This window comes from Rhinolophus hipposideros (assembly GCF_964194185.1).
Source record: "Rhinolophus hipposideros genome assembly, chromosome: 16".
NCBI classification, from domain to species: Eukaryota; Metazoa; Chordata; class Mammalia; order Chiroptera; family Rhinolophidae; genus Rhinolophus; species Rhinolophus hipposideros.
In genome coordinates this window covers 61,055,787-61,071,118 of record NC_138062.1, presented here as the reverse complement: position 1 = coordinate 61,071,118, position 15,332 = coordinate 61,055,787, and the positions used below count along the sequence as shown (strand labels likewise).

Genomic DNA, 15,332 nt, shown 5'->3' with positions numbered 1-15,332 from the left:
ACTGCCGTCCCTGTGTCCCTGTGTCCAGCCTGAGTGGCCACCTGACCGCTGCTCTTGACACCCGGTATTAGGCGGCCAGTCCCTCTGCCCAGTGGGGCCCTGTGTGCACTGAGCTCTAAGCTACTATATGCCCCCTTCCCTAGCTCTGCCTCCTTCCTGGGTGGATGGGTCTTTGGAGGCCTACTTAGAGCTGGGAAAAGGGAAGGCCTGTGTGTGGCCCAGAGCTGGGCAGTTGTGGTTTGAATCCGGCTCTGCAACTAACTAGCTGTGTGACTTTGGGCAAGTAACTTGCCCTCTCTGGGCTTCAGTTTCCAGCCATGGCAAGAGCATACTGGGTAGAGGGAACAGCAAGTGCAAAGGCCCTGAGGTAGGAATGAGCTTGGTGCAGTCGGGGCACAGTTAGGAAGTCCTGATGTCTGGAACAGAGTGAGGGAGATGGAGAGCAGAGGGGGCAGGGGCAGAGAGGTGAGTGGGGGTTAGGCTATGTGGAACTCAGGGTTTCTCTCAAGGGGCAATGTGAGCCGGGGAGACATTAGAGCAGGAGAGTGACAGGGTCTGATTCTCGTTTTGAGGTGTTCCCTCTGATTGTGGGGTGGACAGGGGGCTGCCAGGGGCCAGAGAGGTGGCAGGTAATGGTAGAGGCCTGGGCTGCGATGGGAAATGTGGGGTTTGCAAGAAGTGAGGGGATGCGCCTATGTAGGGAGCACAGGGGTGGCACCCTGCCTGCATCACACAGGGTGATGGGGCAGACCCAGGGTCTAGCTGATCTGGCCCTTCATGAAGGGCCGTGAGCTGGGTAGGTGGGTCAAGACTTTCTCCACCCAGCCGAAAGCGGCCTCCCAAGGCAGGAAAGAAGGAAGCCACAGAGGGTGCAGCTGGCACTGCTGGGCCCTGAGGAGGCACAGCTGGCAGGTGCTACCTTCCAGGAAGGGAAAATCTGGGTGGGGTCACCTGGCTGGGGCGTGGGAGCCAGATGACTTCAGAGGTCTCAGTGAGGCCAGGAAACTGAACCTGAGTGGGGCGGGTGGATGAGGCACGGGGGGGGGGGGGGGGGGGCCAGGATAGATTCTGGGGAGTGGCCCTTGGGGGGGGAGGTGGGGGCAGGGGCTCTGCTGGGGGTGGACTCTCACACTGTGACTTTGGACTTCTGTTTCACACAGGGGGAGGGGGACATAACAGAAGGGTGTCTGGGGTGTCTGCTTCAACTGTACAGATGGGGACATTGAGGCCCAGAGCGGTGGAGGATCTTTGGAGGCCACGGGGTGGCTCCGGGCTCTGATACAAGGTCAAGGGGTGTTGGGGGGTGGCGGCAGAATCAAAGCACGGTCTGTAATTTCAGACCCTGTAAGATCAGAGGCTTGGGGGGGGGGATTGGGAAGGGGTAATTGAACAGTGGAGAGGGAGCTTCCGATGCTCAGACCCCCCACTGTGCCCCCAAGGAGACTGAGTCTCCTGTCCAGGCCTCCCAGAAGGGTTATAGGATCATTCACGATTTGGGGCAGAGCTCAAGACCTACCTCCCAACCCCCAGGGTTGGAGAATGCCTGGTGGGCAGGAGGGCCAGGAGGAGGCTGTCCTGATCAGACTCCTAGTCTGGGCAAGGAGGTTATACAGCTCATCCGAGAAGACCCTTTAGCCTTTAGAGGCCAATGAATCCCCATGTGCCCTTCACAGCCCAGTCTCAATGTCCTTTCCTCCCCAAACCTTTCCTGAGTCCCTAGACAGAACCTCACCTTTCCCTTAGTCCTTTGGTCCTGCCCTGAGGGGGTGGCAGTAGGGTTTGCGGGGAGAATTAATGAGGTAAGAAGGGTGGATAGAGAAGTTGGTGCTGCCTCTGAGGGGGGCAGAGAAGGGTCCCATTGTACAGAAGAGAAACTCGGTCACCCACCTGGAAGATTCAGGGTGGGAATTCGAACCAGATCTGCTGAAAGCAGGGGTGGGGTGGACTCCCTCCCTGCTTGACCCTGTCTGTCCCCATCCCCCTTAGGGTCCTGGTGACAGAGACCACATCCCAGCAGGAGCGGCTACAGGCCATTGCAGTGAGTTCTTCCTGCCCCTCATACGGTGTGGCCAGTGGGAGGACCTGGGGTCTCAGGGGTTCCCCACACTCATTCTGAGGCCCTGCGACTCAGAAGTGCCTGCTGGCACTTTCCCACAAATGAAAACATAGAGAACCCCTCAGTCCTTCGAATGTGGACTCTTAGACCCCCTATGCAGGTGGTAAAACTGAGGCTGGTGTATAGTAGAACCCTGCCCTTATGCCAAGGCTGGGGGAATGGGCTGGGGAGGCAGGTGGGGAGCCAGTGGGCCAAGTGAGTGCCTTTTACAGTAAAAGCAGGGTCTGTGTAGATAGAGCCCTGGGTAGGTTTGGTGGGGTCTCCGTGGTCCCCTGCCCAGTCCTGAGCCAGTCTGGTCTGTTTGGTCAGGAGAAGCGGAAGAGGCAGGCGGAGATGGACAGCAAGCGGCGGCAGCTAGAGGATGACCGACGGCAGCTGCAGCACCTGAAGGTACCAAATGGGCAGAGCCTAGCCTTGTAGGGGGTGGGGCGGTGGCAGTGCCCAGGGACCCTGAGTCTTGCCAGATACGGGGGTCGGGGGGAGCAGGAAGGCTGAGGTGACCCTGACCTCGACCCTAACCCAGACCCTGATCCTAACTTTGCCCCCAACCCCTGTTGCCCCCAGTCCAAGGCATTGCGGGAACGCTGGCTGCTGGAGGGGACACCGTCCTCCACGTCAGAGGGGGGTGAGGACATGAGAAGACAGATGCAGGAGGATGAGCAGAAGGCCCGGGCCCTGGAGGAGTCCATCTCCAGGTGGGTGGGGGACCGCTGGGACCTGCACACAGTCGGAGGTGGCACAGCCCAAGCAGTAGGCCCTGAGGACCCCCAAAGGCTGGGATGGGAGAAAACCGAAACCTCACTGCTTTAATGGAGACTCACAGGCACGTGACCAGAGTCCAAGTGACTGAGGGAGGCAACTTAGGCTGTCGGCTGTCTGGGCCACGCACGACCCCTCCCTTCTCCTGAAACCCCAATAAAGCAGGTGCATGAGGGATGTGGGGTTGGCGAATTCCTGAGTCCCCAAGGATGGGAGTTGCCAGCAGCCACCTCCCTAAGGGGCTTCCTGGCGCCAGCCCAGCTGGCGAGCTCTTCCCGGCTCCATTCTAATGGTGACCACAGAGGCATCAGCAGCTGGGCCTGCAGGAAGGAGGGGGAGTGGACTGGGGAAAGTGACCATCCCCCCAGGGCTGGGACAAAAGGCCTGGAGCTTCCGGGTAGGCCAGGAGGCCCAGGCTCAGCTCCAGGGCAGCAGGGTCAGGGCAGAGGGAAGTGACGGCCAAAATTCCGAATGTGCACTTAGCCAAGCAGCAGCCTGAGAGGCATGTGGCCTGCCCCAGTCCCAAAGCACACTGGGCCATAGCCCTGAGGTTGGTTGGCCCTGCCGTGGGGACCTCCGATCCTGCCCTGATGTGTTTGGTTTGGAAGAAAGTGAGGGGTCTGCTGGGATTTCCATCCCCAGGCTTCAGTTTCCCCACCTGTGAATGAGCAGAAAGGACCTCTGAATCTTAATTCCAACAAACAAGCTGGAGGCTGAGATAGGCCTGTGTGGAGATGTTGGGTGTCCGGGTGGAGGATACATGCTGGGTAGGTCAAAAAGCCTGAGGGAATTACCAGCCACTGGGGGCTGGGTAAAGTGGCTCCTTTACTTACCACCCTCTGGGTGCAGCCTGGGGGGCTGGCTTGAACCCTGCTGTGAGTTTGACACATACTGACTGCTTTGGGGGGCGTTGGCTTTCTCCCTCTCAAGGTAACCCATGGAACCACCACCGTCATTTGCTTACTCAGTGCCCCCTGTCTGGATACCTCCTCCAGGAAGCCCTCCAGATTGACTCTAGCTGTGTCTAGCCTGCTGACTTGGGCTCACTGTGTTGAGGGGCTGCAGACTCACCCTGTCCCTCAGGCGGGTGATGGCTGGGGCAGGATTTTTTTTTTAATTTTTTTTCTTGGGGAATATTGGGGAACAGTGTTTCTCCAGGGACTATTAGCTCCAAGTCCAAGTCATTGTCCTTCAATCCAGTTGTGGAGGGTGCAGCTCAGCTCCAAGTCCAGTCGCCATTTTCATTCTTAGTTGTAGGGGGCACAACCCACCGTCCCAAGCGGGAATTTAACCGGCAACCTTGTTGGTAAGAGCTCACGCTCTAACCAACTGAGCCGTTCAGTTGCCCCACTGGCAGCCCAGTTGCAGCTCATTGTCTTCAATCCAGTTGTGGAGAGCGCAGCTCACTGGCCCATGTGGGAATTAAACCAGCAACCCTGTTGTTCAGAGCTCTCGCTCTAACCAACTGAGCCATCTGGCCGCGGGGCAGGATTCAACGCACTGGCTTTGTTGCATGGGGTTTAGGTGTACTGTTATCTTCGGATACTTGGAAAGTGACATGGTTTTTCCGGCTTTCCTGGAGAGATAAAGCTTCCTGTAAAAATAAATGTATTTGAGTGGAAAAAAGGAGAGGCAGTTGGAAGCGAATGAAGTCAGCAGTGGCACGGGCCGTGGAGGGACAGGTGGACGGAGCAGGCTGGGTTCAGGTCCCTGGCTGTTTGCATTCTTCACGCTGGGCCTCAGTTTCCCCAAAGTGAGGGCAAGTAACAAGAATACCTCACAGGGTGTTAGGAAACATCAAAGTCAAGGGGTCCCTGTACATACAGAAAGGGCCCAGAATGGTGCCGGGCTCACAGAAAGGCCTGCTGACGGCTGTCACCTTGGACTCCCCCCTCCCTCAGGCTGGAGAAGGAAATTGAGGTGCTGGAGAAGGCAGATGTGCCCCTAGCCACCACTAAGGACAACATGGCAACCCCAAGCCCGGCCAAGGAGGCCCAGAAGGCAGCGATGGTACTGACTTCTCGTCAGGTAAGGAGGTACCAGGGCCCCCACCCCTGCCATGGCCAGATTTTAGTACCCTTTGCATTCGAATCCCGGCCTGCTACTGCCCAGCCATATGACCTGGGACATGTGGCTTTGCCTCTCTGGGCCTCAGTTTCCCCACTGGTAAGAGCACCTATGTGCCGGGGATGTCTTGAGGGTTCAATGGATCCACGGATGACACGCACTTTACACAAGACTCGACACAAAGGGAGCTTTCCATGAATGCCACCCACTTGTCATCGTTGTCATTACTGAGCACTTATGCTTGCCTGACCCATGCCGAACACATTCCAGGTACCACCTCGTGAGAGCCCCTCAGGAGGGAACTGTCCCCATTTGATGGAAGACAAAAACTGAGGCCCAGAGAGGTTGAGAGATGGACTCAAAGCCACACAACGAGGTGTCTTTATTGGCTTAGCTGTTTATTCTAGGGCTTGATGTCTATACCAGGTTTTGTTAAAACCAGACTAGAACGCTGGCTCCTAAGCTCATGGTCGCCACAATACGTCCATGCAAAACCAGGAGTCTCCCAACCACCTTTGTTGAGTTCAGGACTCAAGGGGCCTGTGGGACACTTCTCCTCTCCTCCTACCCATCCTCGTTATCCCACCCCAGATACCCAAGGAGGCATCTGATTCATGAGAGAGCTGGGCAGGCTTCCCAGAGGAGGTGGGTTTCGAAGGTTGAGGAGGCATAGACATGAGATGAGAGGGGGCTTTCAGTGAGGCTGACTGAGCACAGGCCATGTGCTGGTGTGGGCCGGGCTGATGGCCTCCCCTGTCCGGGGAGACAGACACTGGCTGGCTGGGTAACTTGAGGGACTAGCACGTGATGGGGGATCTCCTGTGGATTGCGTGGTCAGGGATCCAAGTTGGGAGCCAGCCAAGCAGGAACCTGAGACAGAGCCTTCTAGGTGGAGGGGCCACACAAAGGCCCTGGGACAGGAATGTGGTCCAGGAACAGTTTGGAGGACAGGGAAGCTGACCGGAGTGGGGGTAGGAAGGAGAGGCTGGTGGACAGGGATCTACCGACACAGGACACCGGGCATCATCAAGGAGGATTCGGGGGCAGTCAGGAGCCACGCATGCTTCGGAGCAGGGCAGGGACATCTGGCTATCACAGGCTGGGGGGACAGGGAATGGGTCTAGGAAGAGATGCACCTGAGGTGAGGTCACGGCTGAGACAGGTCCTCCCCAGGCTCCTCCCCCCACGGGTGGGAACCTGGTCAGTGAGAGGGGGCGCTGGCACCCCTGACCCCTCTCCTTTCTTTCTTTCAGACTCCCGTGGGCACGCCCAAAGGTACGGCTTCTGGAAGGGATGGTTGGGGCCTCGGCGCCCTCTGGTGGCCAGAGCGGGGATGGCGGGCGGGGGGGTGCATGCCTTGCTTCACAGGGGCCTGTCTGATGAGGTCTTAGCCCCAAGCTGAGGCTCTGGGTCAGTCCTGTCCACGCGGGGGGCGCCTGGGCTTGGCGACCCGCTATGTCCCACATCCACTTTCTCTGAGCTCCTAGGCAGGTGAGGTGGGGCCTCGGTTTTCACATCGGTAAAATAAGGTCTGTGGGGGCAAGAATTCAGAGGGCTGCTTGGGAGAACAAGGTTCCCACCCTCCTGGGCGTCAGGTGCCATTTAAAAGGGGAAGGGTCCAGGAAACACACCAGAAAAAAAACTAAAGTTTGAGCTCTGGGACCCACTTTATGCCCCCCTCCCAATTATTACAGGTATAATATACATATTTGCAAATATTTCGCATGTGTATAGAACATTTAAATATATGTGTTTATCTACAAATATAATAGTTTATTAAATACATTAAGTATGTTAAAATTATTTAACATAAATTCTATTTTTAAAACATATATTAAACTTGTCCACTTCCATATCTAAAGGGTGGGAGGAGACCCATCACCCAGGATTGGAGGTGGTAGCCAGAAGTGTCTTTGGCCTGATTTCTTGTGTGTTAATTATTCATAAGGAGAGTGTGTCTCCTTATCTTACTGTGGAATTAAAAATTTATAATTAAAAAAAAATCCATGCAGCCCTCTCAGGAATTTGTGAAAATCACTTGGGCTGAGGGACAGGAAATGGACTGTAAGCTGATGTGTTTTGTGAGGGAGGGATTCCTTGTGTGTTTGGGGGGCTTTGGGCATGTGGAGGGGTCCAGGTACATGCGTACAGTAGGGGAGGGGCCAGGTATCTGGGAAGGTGTGTCTGTGGTGTGTCTGGTGTCCGAGGGAGTATCTGGGTGCCTGGGGGGGTTGTCTAAGTGTCTGGGGGGTTGTCTGGATGTATGGGCAAGTGTCCAGGTGTCTGGAGGGTGTCTGGCGGGTGTCTGGGTGTTTAGGGGTGTCTGGCATGCTGCATAGTCTTCTCTCCTTTGACCCTCATCTCTCTCTCTCCACTCTTTGCCCACCAAGCAGAGAAGCATGTCCCCAACACCCCCATGACGATGGCCGAAGGCTCCACCATGATGAAGGCAGGTGGGTCAGCCCCTAACCTTGGCTCCCGTGTCCAGCCACTGTCCTGGGCCAAGTGTTGGCTCTGGGGCCCTGGAGGGACCAGAGCGAAGTCAGATGCGCACGCACTCTCCATAGGGGCCGTGGTTATGGGGCGGTGGCTGGACCGAGGCCATGGCTCCAAACCTGGGGTTGGGCCTGCGCACCCCTCTGCTTTGGTACCTTGGTCACACACCGGCCTGGCTTCCCAGAGAAGACGGGCCCCCTCGCATGGCTGCTCTAACCCGTCACTTCCTCACAGCTTCCATCTCCTTAACTACACCGCTCGCTCCTGGGGCTCGTTAGGGGTGGCGCACACGCTCGAATATGCCCGCACACACCCGCTGCAAATCCCCCTCCTTCACCATCCTCAGGTGCCCCAGGAGAGGGAGTGAGGGCCCTGCCCCTGGAGGTGACCAAGATGGACCGCCATCATTTCTGTGCTTCTAGGAAGCAGGGAGAGACAGGGTTAGTGCTGAGTGTTTACAAGGTCGGGTTCAAAGTCCTGCTGTGCCCCCTGACAACTGGCACCTCAGGAGGGGTGGGACTGCAGTGACCTCACATCTGGGGCTGGCACAGAGGTGAGCCCACGTGAAGATGAGTCATAACGGATGGCAGGGCCTTCTGGCTGCTGCTGCTGCTGCTGTTATTGGAGCGAGTTGGGAGGTGAAGACCCTCTGAGGGTCAGGGTGGCCAGGATGTGATGACACCCAGGAAAGGAGAGGGCTACAGGGGAGGCCCAGGGTCACCTGCATGGCCCAGGTGAGTTTTGCCCCAGGGAGCAGGAGGCAGAGGGTAGCGTTTCCCAGAGAGGCAGATGCCTTCAGGGCTTCTGTGCCAATTAGACCAGCTCCTGCCAGCACTGAGGCCAGGTGCCCCCACTTGTCCCCTCAGCCAGCAACCTTGTGGAGTGCACGACCTGCCCCACTGTATATCTGGAGGAAGGGGTGTTAGGCTGTATAGGGAGGTGGGGTTAAATAACATTCATTCTTTCAACAAGTGCTTCTTGAGCCCCTGCTATGTGCCAGGCATGGGGGACACAGCTTGGGGGATAGGGAGGCTGATATTCTGATGGGGGTGACAGCCCATACAATTAACTTATGGAGAAAAGGCAGAGCATGTGGAGCTGGAGAGGGGACAGTTTTAATCAGAGGACTCAGGGGAGAGCAAAGTTAGAAGGTGACATTTAAGCAAGGACCCAAAGGAGGTGAGAGAGCAAGGTATGCAGACATCTGGGGGAAAGGAGGTCCGGGCAGAGGGCACTGCATGTGCAAAGGTCCTGAGGCTGGACCCCGGCTGGAGTGTTGGAGGAAACACGTGGAGGCCTGTATTGGTTGGAGCAAAATGAGTAATGGGGAGAGAGGTGGTGAGGGCAAAGAGGTGACAGGGCAGGTCATGCACACGGGAGGACTTGGACTTTTACCACGAGGGACATGGGAGCCATGGAGAGCGGTGGGGCAGAACAGGGACTTGCTGACTCGGTGCTCCTTGGCGCCGTCTGGTGGCTTCGGGGAGGGTAGGCTGTGGGGTTTGAGGGCCAAACTGGACTCAGGTGTTCATGGGTGCGCTCTGGTGGCTGTGGGGAGGATAGACCGCGGGCTGCAGAAGGGTTGAGAAGCGCGTGGGTTCCGGATGTTCAGATGGTGGAACCCACAGAATTTGCAGAAGGACAAAGCATGGGGTGGAAGAGAGAGAGGAGGGAGAACGGAGTTGCCCTGACTGGGTTGGGAAGACTCAGAAGAGGCAGGTGTAGGGCGCAGATTGGGAGGGGCTGTTGGGTGTGGTGATTTGGAGGCTTCTGTGGGATACCAAGGGGGGGGCAGAGGAGGTGGTGTGACACTGGAATTCAGGGTGAGGTCCCGTGTGGTTTTGTGGTAATGATTTCTACAGAGCGGGGGTGAGATGCTGGGTATCAAATTGTGGTGGCCCTATGATAATGACATTCACTTATTTCAAGAGGGAGTTATCCATTCTTCATAGAGAAGTAGATGAGGACAAGTTCGATGGGCAACTGAAAAGAGGCATGAAGAACAGACAACGCGGGGCCCAGGACTGCCTGGCCTGCTGATCCAGTTCCAGTTGTGGCTGTGACCGTGGGCAAGGCAGCCCTTTCTGCACACCAGCTCCTCGGAGCAAACAGGGCAGTTAGAGGTTTTCCAGACCGGGTGGGAAAGGCAAGGAAGGGCCTAGGGTGGAGCAGAGGCGTCCAGACCTGCTGCCAGGGCACTGGGGGGCCACGGAAGGAGGTTGAGCTGGGGAGGGACGCACCTGGGACGTCCCCGCTGCTTGGTTCTGCGCCCGGCTCCTCTCCCTGGCTTGGCTGCAGCCTGGGGGGGGACACCTGGGCGGCGGCTGCGGCATAACCCGTGCCTCTTGTGCCAGCCATGTACTCGGTCGAGATCACAGTGGAGAAGGACAAGGTGACCGGGGAGACGCGGGTGCTGTCCAGCACGACCGTGCTCCCTCGGGAGCCTCTCCCTCAGGGCGTCAAAGTCTACGAGGACGAGACCAAAGGTACGCAACCCTCACCCCCCCCCCCAACGCCCCTCTCGCGGCCTGAGCCAGAGCCTAACCCCATCCTACTTCACAGCGTTGCTGTTCAGGGCCAGGGTCTCATCACCCTCAGCCCATTGTTGCTTAGAGCTTGACCTGCAGCCCCGGCCTTCCTCCACTCCAGGGACCTGCCTTGAAGGCTGGTTGAGTGCCAGATGCCGGGCTGGGCTCTGGAAATTGAATCCCCGTTAGGACTGCCCCTCCAGCAAGCCCAGCTCTTTAGTCCCCAGCTCACAAATAACTCATAGGAATAATTACTGCTGTGGTAGAGGCTACAAAAATCCCAGAGAGTAGATGGGGCCATGAGTGAGTCTAGCAGGATGGGAACAGGGCTAGGAGGGCTCCTCGGGGGAAGTGAGTAGGAGCTCATTGGATGTATAGCAGGTCACGGGGGGGACAGTGCACACGGCAGAGGCCACAGCATGTGCAAAGGCCCTGAGGTGGGATCGAGTTTGGTGGGCTGGAGGAACCAAGAGGAGCCTGAGGGGGCTGGTACAGAGTGGAGGAAGGGGAAGGGAGAAGGGTTGGGAGTGGTAACCAGGGGCATGACAACGAGATCTGGTTTGGTTTTTAGGGTTCCTTCTGGAGATTGGGAAGGGAACAGGCTGTGGGAGGTACCTACAAGGGAACCTGGAACAGGGAGGAGCAGGGGATCCTGGGGCAAAAACACGTCTCTCTCAATATATTTCAGATACTATCACATTCACTCTTTTTTTTAGTAAGGAAAACTTATTTAAACTATGCAATTTATCAGTATTTACAGAGCAGTTTCATAAACATCTTGGCATTTAAACTTTTGTTCATTTTTGGCATGACTTGTAGGATATACATAAAGGATGCCGGGGAGGGGGAAATTCTAGGCAATATTTACTGTGCTGCTAGTAAATGGAAAAAAAACCCATGTTAGTAAACAAAATATGTTTTAAGAAGATATTAAAAAGGTACATTCAAAATCAAGGCAAACATTTGATCTCTTCATGGAATGGAGTTCACAGAACCAATCTCCTGAGTCAAATCTTAGATGAATATAGCTCAGCTCTGGAGTGCATTAGTGAGTCCAAAACACTGCCCTTGTGAGAAGATTGTGCATGAAGTGTCCAGCGCATAATTCAGTGAGTTTGGGTATGTTTACCACATGGTACACCATCACTATCTAATTCCAGAACGTTTTCATTTCCCAAATAGAAACCTGTCAGTCCCCCTCCCCACCATGGCAACCACTAACCCACTTCCTGTCTCTGGAGGTGCCAGTTCTGGACGTTTCACATAAATGGAATCACACTGTGTGGCCTTGTATGTCTGGCTTCTCTCACTGAGCACCGTGTGTTCAAGGTCCATCCATGTTCATATTTTATGGCTGAATAATATTCCATTGTTTGGATGGGCTACATTGTGTTTATCCAGCCATGTTGATGGACATTTAGGTTGTTCTCATCTTCTGCTTTTATAAGTTTGTGTGGGCATATGTTTTCACTTCTCTTGGGCAGGTAGCTGGAAATGGAATTGCTGAGTCCTGTGGGGACTCGGGGTTTAACCTTCTGAGGAGCTGCGGGGCATTTTTTGCAATGGCTGAACGATTTTCCTTTCCCACCAGCAGTGCATGAGGGTTCCAATTTCTCCACATCTTTGACAATACTTGTTACTGTTCACTTTTTAATTATTATTGTAGCCATCCTATTGGGTGTGAAGTGACATCTCACTGTGGTTTTGATTCCCAAAGCCTCATGTTCTTAGCTGTTGTCTGGGCCTCTGGGATGTCCAGAATGTTATTATGGGGTCCTGTCACAGCCCATCTCTGCTGTGGTTTGGGGCACAGACCCAGGTGGGGTCCCAACTCCAGCCCTCACCAGCTGCGTGGTCCTGGGCAAGTCCCAGCTGCCTTGTCTCCTTAGCAAAAATGACTGCATGGGGATGAGGGGCAAATGAGATTCCTGTGCTCACAGAAGGTCCTCCCTGTGGCCACTCTCATCAGCCTGGCCCAGCCCCTGGGAGTCAGGACCCGTCAGACTGGACTCTGGTTGCTTAGCAATGGGAAGGTGATCTGTTTCCATGGCGGCCAAGGACTCAGATTCCAATCTTGGGGCAGTGGCCAGTGGGAAATACTCAGCTTGACTCTGTGTCACCCAGGCACCCCCACCCTCTGGGCTTCCAGCCCAAAGTCACTGCGAGGCCTTGAAGCATGGACACCCCTCCCTGGGGATTTGGAAACTGAAAGTTGAGAGCACTTTCCTTCTGGCCAGAAGTCAGGAAATGGAACCCTGACCCTTGGCCCAGGCGGAGGCGAGTCCTTGGGCCCCCGTGGGTCCCTCCCTTCTCCCTGAACAGCCAGGCAGCTGTGCTTCTCGGAGTTTCAGGCTGTGATCTGGGACTAGCATCACACATTGGCCAGGACTCTGCCCAGTGCTGAAATCCTGTCCTTCGAGATTGCAACACAGCTCAGAAAGTGACAGAGCAAAAAAGTTGGAGAGATTTGGAAAATGCATTTAACAAGACTGATTTCAGGGGGGTGGGGGGAAAAAAGACTGACTGCATGTATAAAACTCTGACCCATGGAGAATGACCATTCTTGTCAGACACAGGGAGAGCACTTTCAGAAAGTGGCCATGTCCTGAGCTACAGAGGTGGTTATAAAGACCGTTGCAACCTTTATGTCTCATGCTCTGTGTTCTCCGACCAGTCCCTCACTCCCCAGAATTTAAAACATCCTCTGAATAAATCTTGGCTAAGAGAAGCAATCAATCAAAATAGAAATTATAAGATATTTACACTTGGAAGAGAACATGGTAATCTAATCCATGGGCTGCAGCTAAAGCTGAACTCAGAGGAGAAGTTGTAGCCTTTGGGGTATTTACAAGAAAACAAGAAAGAATGGGCAAATGGATTAAATTTAATTCAGGATGAATCATAAACCCTGAGGAAGGTAGAAATCAGGATGCCTGCAACTCCTCAGGTCAGGGAAACAGGCCTCGCTTGCCCCAGCCAGCTGTGTGACCTAGGGCTAATTATTTCCTTCTCTCAACTTTGTTTTCACCCTCTTTTCAAAGGGGGGGATAAAACAAAAAACACAGCTACTTTGCAAAGTTCAGATTATTCAAAATGCAAGACAATAATATTCTAATTCATTGAATTCCAGTCTGTCTTTGTAACAAGTGCTTTTGTGCCCATAAGTTTTCTTCTGTGCGCCAGTTCGGCTGTGTCCACAGATCCCAATATGGAGCTTATATTGTTTGTCTCATTTAATTTATGATTTTCTCTTTAGCCTGTAGGGTCGCTTGTAGACCTGTCAGGCCTTCCCTCGGGCCTCATTCTCTTCCCCCTACCAGTGGTCCACGGTCTCATTCTTTCTCTCCCCCCACTAGTGGTCCACGCTGTGGATGGCACTGCGGTGAATGGGATCCAGCCCCTGAGCTCCTCCGAGGTGGACGAACTCATCCACAAGGCGGACGAGATCACGCTGAGCGAGGCAGGGCCCGTGGCCAGGGCAGCGGAGACCCGGGGGGTGTCTGAGGAGGCCGTGCGGACCACCACGCCCTCCCGGCGGGAGATCACCGGGGTGCAGGCGCAGCCAGGTGAGGCCACGTCAGGCCCGCCGGGTGTCCATCCTGGCCAGGAGCCCCCGGTCACCATGATCTTCATGGGCTACCAGAATGTGGAGGACGAGGCAGAGACCCAGAAGGTGCTGGGGCTGCAGGACACCATCACCGCGGAGCTGGTGGTCATCGAGGACTCGGCTGAGCCCAAGGCCGATGCCCCGCCCAACGGCAGCGCGGCTGAGCCCCCTGCCACCTTGGGCTCCAGGGAGGAGAACCAGGTGGGGCCTGAGGCCCCTGCCAGCGACCCCCAGGACCTCGACATGAAGAAGCAGCGCTGTAAATGCTGCTCGGTCATGTGATATGCCTGCCCCCAGTCCCAGGCCCTACCCTTCACGCCACAGACACCCGCAGCCCGGCAGCGCCTGCCCTCCCTCCACCCACAATCACGGGCCCCAGGACACACTGTGTTGTCACATCTTCCTTCTGAGTTTTCTTTCACTGGAAAGAGAGGGACAGGGGTCCCCCACCCCTCACCACCCCAACATACCCTAAACCACTGAGCCATGCACCTGGTAGGAGAGTCACGGACAGTCCCACTTTTCCCAAGAGGAGGCCCATCCGCCATGTCCCGGCAGCTCCACAGATAGGCTTTCCCCACAGTGGTCCTGGCTGATGGAACCGGGGGCCTCTGTCCAGCTCCAGGCCAGCCCCCCACCTTTGGGCCTCCTGCCTGTGCCTTCCTGCCACCTCCAATGAGGTCCCCAAGGGAACGTCCCGCCGTAGAGGGCCTGAGGAGCCGAGGGGGTCCTGGGGGCCTACTCTGTCCCTGCTCAGCCCCTGGAAGTGGGGTTCCCCAGCCAAGGCTCTGGCAGCCGGATCTCAGGCAGTTGGGGTGAGGCTGTGCCTCATTGGGTGGCCTCGGACAGAGACCTGGCTCTAGGTCTTCAAGTGAAGAATAGGCCCCTCTGGATACCTCCAGCCTGATGTGCCCCCACCTCTATGATCTCTGTGGGCGCGGTCAGTGGATGATGGAGCCTGGGAAGAGGGAGCCCTGGGGGCACGACCCCAGCCAGGAGGGTTCCATGACCACTGCTCTGTCTTCTGGAAGGTGCAGGAGAGGGTCTTCAAGCTGCCCCTGCACGAGGTGGGGCCATGTAAACCTCTTCTCATCCTGAGCTCCCACCCCCACTGGGCCCTCCTTCCTGGTGCTAATTTGGTGATTCTGGGGGGGCTGCCCCCGCATCTCCTCTGACCAGCTTGGGCCAGGGTCCTGTTTCCGCATCCCCACACACACTTCAAACCCCAGAGATCAGTCGGACCCACTGCCAGCTCTCCTGGGCTGCTGACGGGGGCAGGCCTGGAGCAGGGAGCTTTCCCGAGTTGCAGCAGGAGACGCTCACTGGCCCCCAGCCCCATGGGAGCCTACCCTCCATCTCCCTGGAAGGGGTGAAGGGCTCCCCTCCTGGGGTGTGCACATATGTCTCCCAGGTCGCCGGCGCATTCATGCCCACACTCACAGACCCTCTCCTGTGCGAGTTGTGGGACCACCAGGCCCCCCGCCTGGTGACTAGGCCCAGACTGCCCCCACCTCAGCACGGGGGGCATGGGGGCTTTCTCCGGGGCCCAGGCCCATCTCAGCTCTGCCCCTTGGTGGTGGGAGGAGAGGTCCTCTCCGAAGTGGCCCCAGGCAGCGGTGTGGACCCCTTCCCTCCAGTCGCTGAGTCCTCGAGCTGCGAGCCTCCGCTGAAGTGCCCTTGCTGCCCTTCTGCTTTTGATGTGTGACAGGCCCTGTGTTCTTGACTTTCCCAGAGAAGCGAATAAACAGTGTGAACAGCC

General features: G+C 56.2%; 1 protein-coding gene across 4 annotated transcripts in view; it reads left to right on the top strand.

Moving 5' to 3' along the window:
• Window positions 1-15,332, top strand: part of PALM (paralemmin) — a 23,711-nt gene extending 8,379 nt beyond the window's left edge. The window contains exons 2-9 of one of the 4 annotated variants that reach the window (XM_081075758.1): window positions 1,987-2,038; window positions 2,426-2,506; window positions 2,681-2,811; window positions 4,777-4,903; window positions 6,196-6,217; window positions 7,336-7,395; window positions 9,793-9,924; window positions 13,323-15,332. In XM_081075758.1, the coding sequence (XP_080931884.1) occupies window positions 1,987-2,038; window positions 2,426-2,506; window positions 2,681-2,811; window positions 4,777-4,903; window positions 6,196-6,217; window positions 7,336-7,395; window positions 9,793-9,924; window positions 13,323-13,855 (1,138 nt within the window). In that variant the 3' untranslated portion in view covers window positions 13,856-15,332. Of the gene's footprint in view, window positions 1-1,986; window positions 2,039-2,425; window positions 2,507-2,680; window positions 2,812-4,776; window positions 4,904-6,195; window positions 6,218-7,332; window positions 7,396-9,792; window positions 9,925-13,322 lie in introns of all 4 variants that reach the window. The other 3 variants (XM_081075761.1, XM_081075760.1, XM_081075759.1) reach the window with 3 other exon arrangements.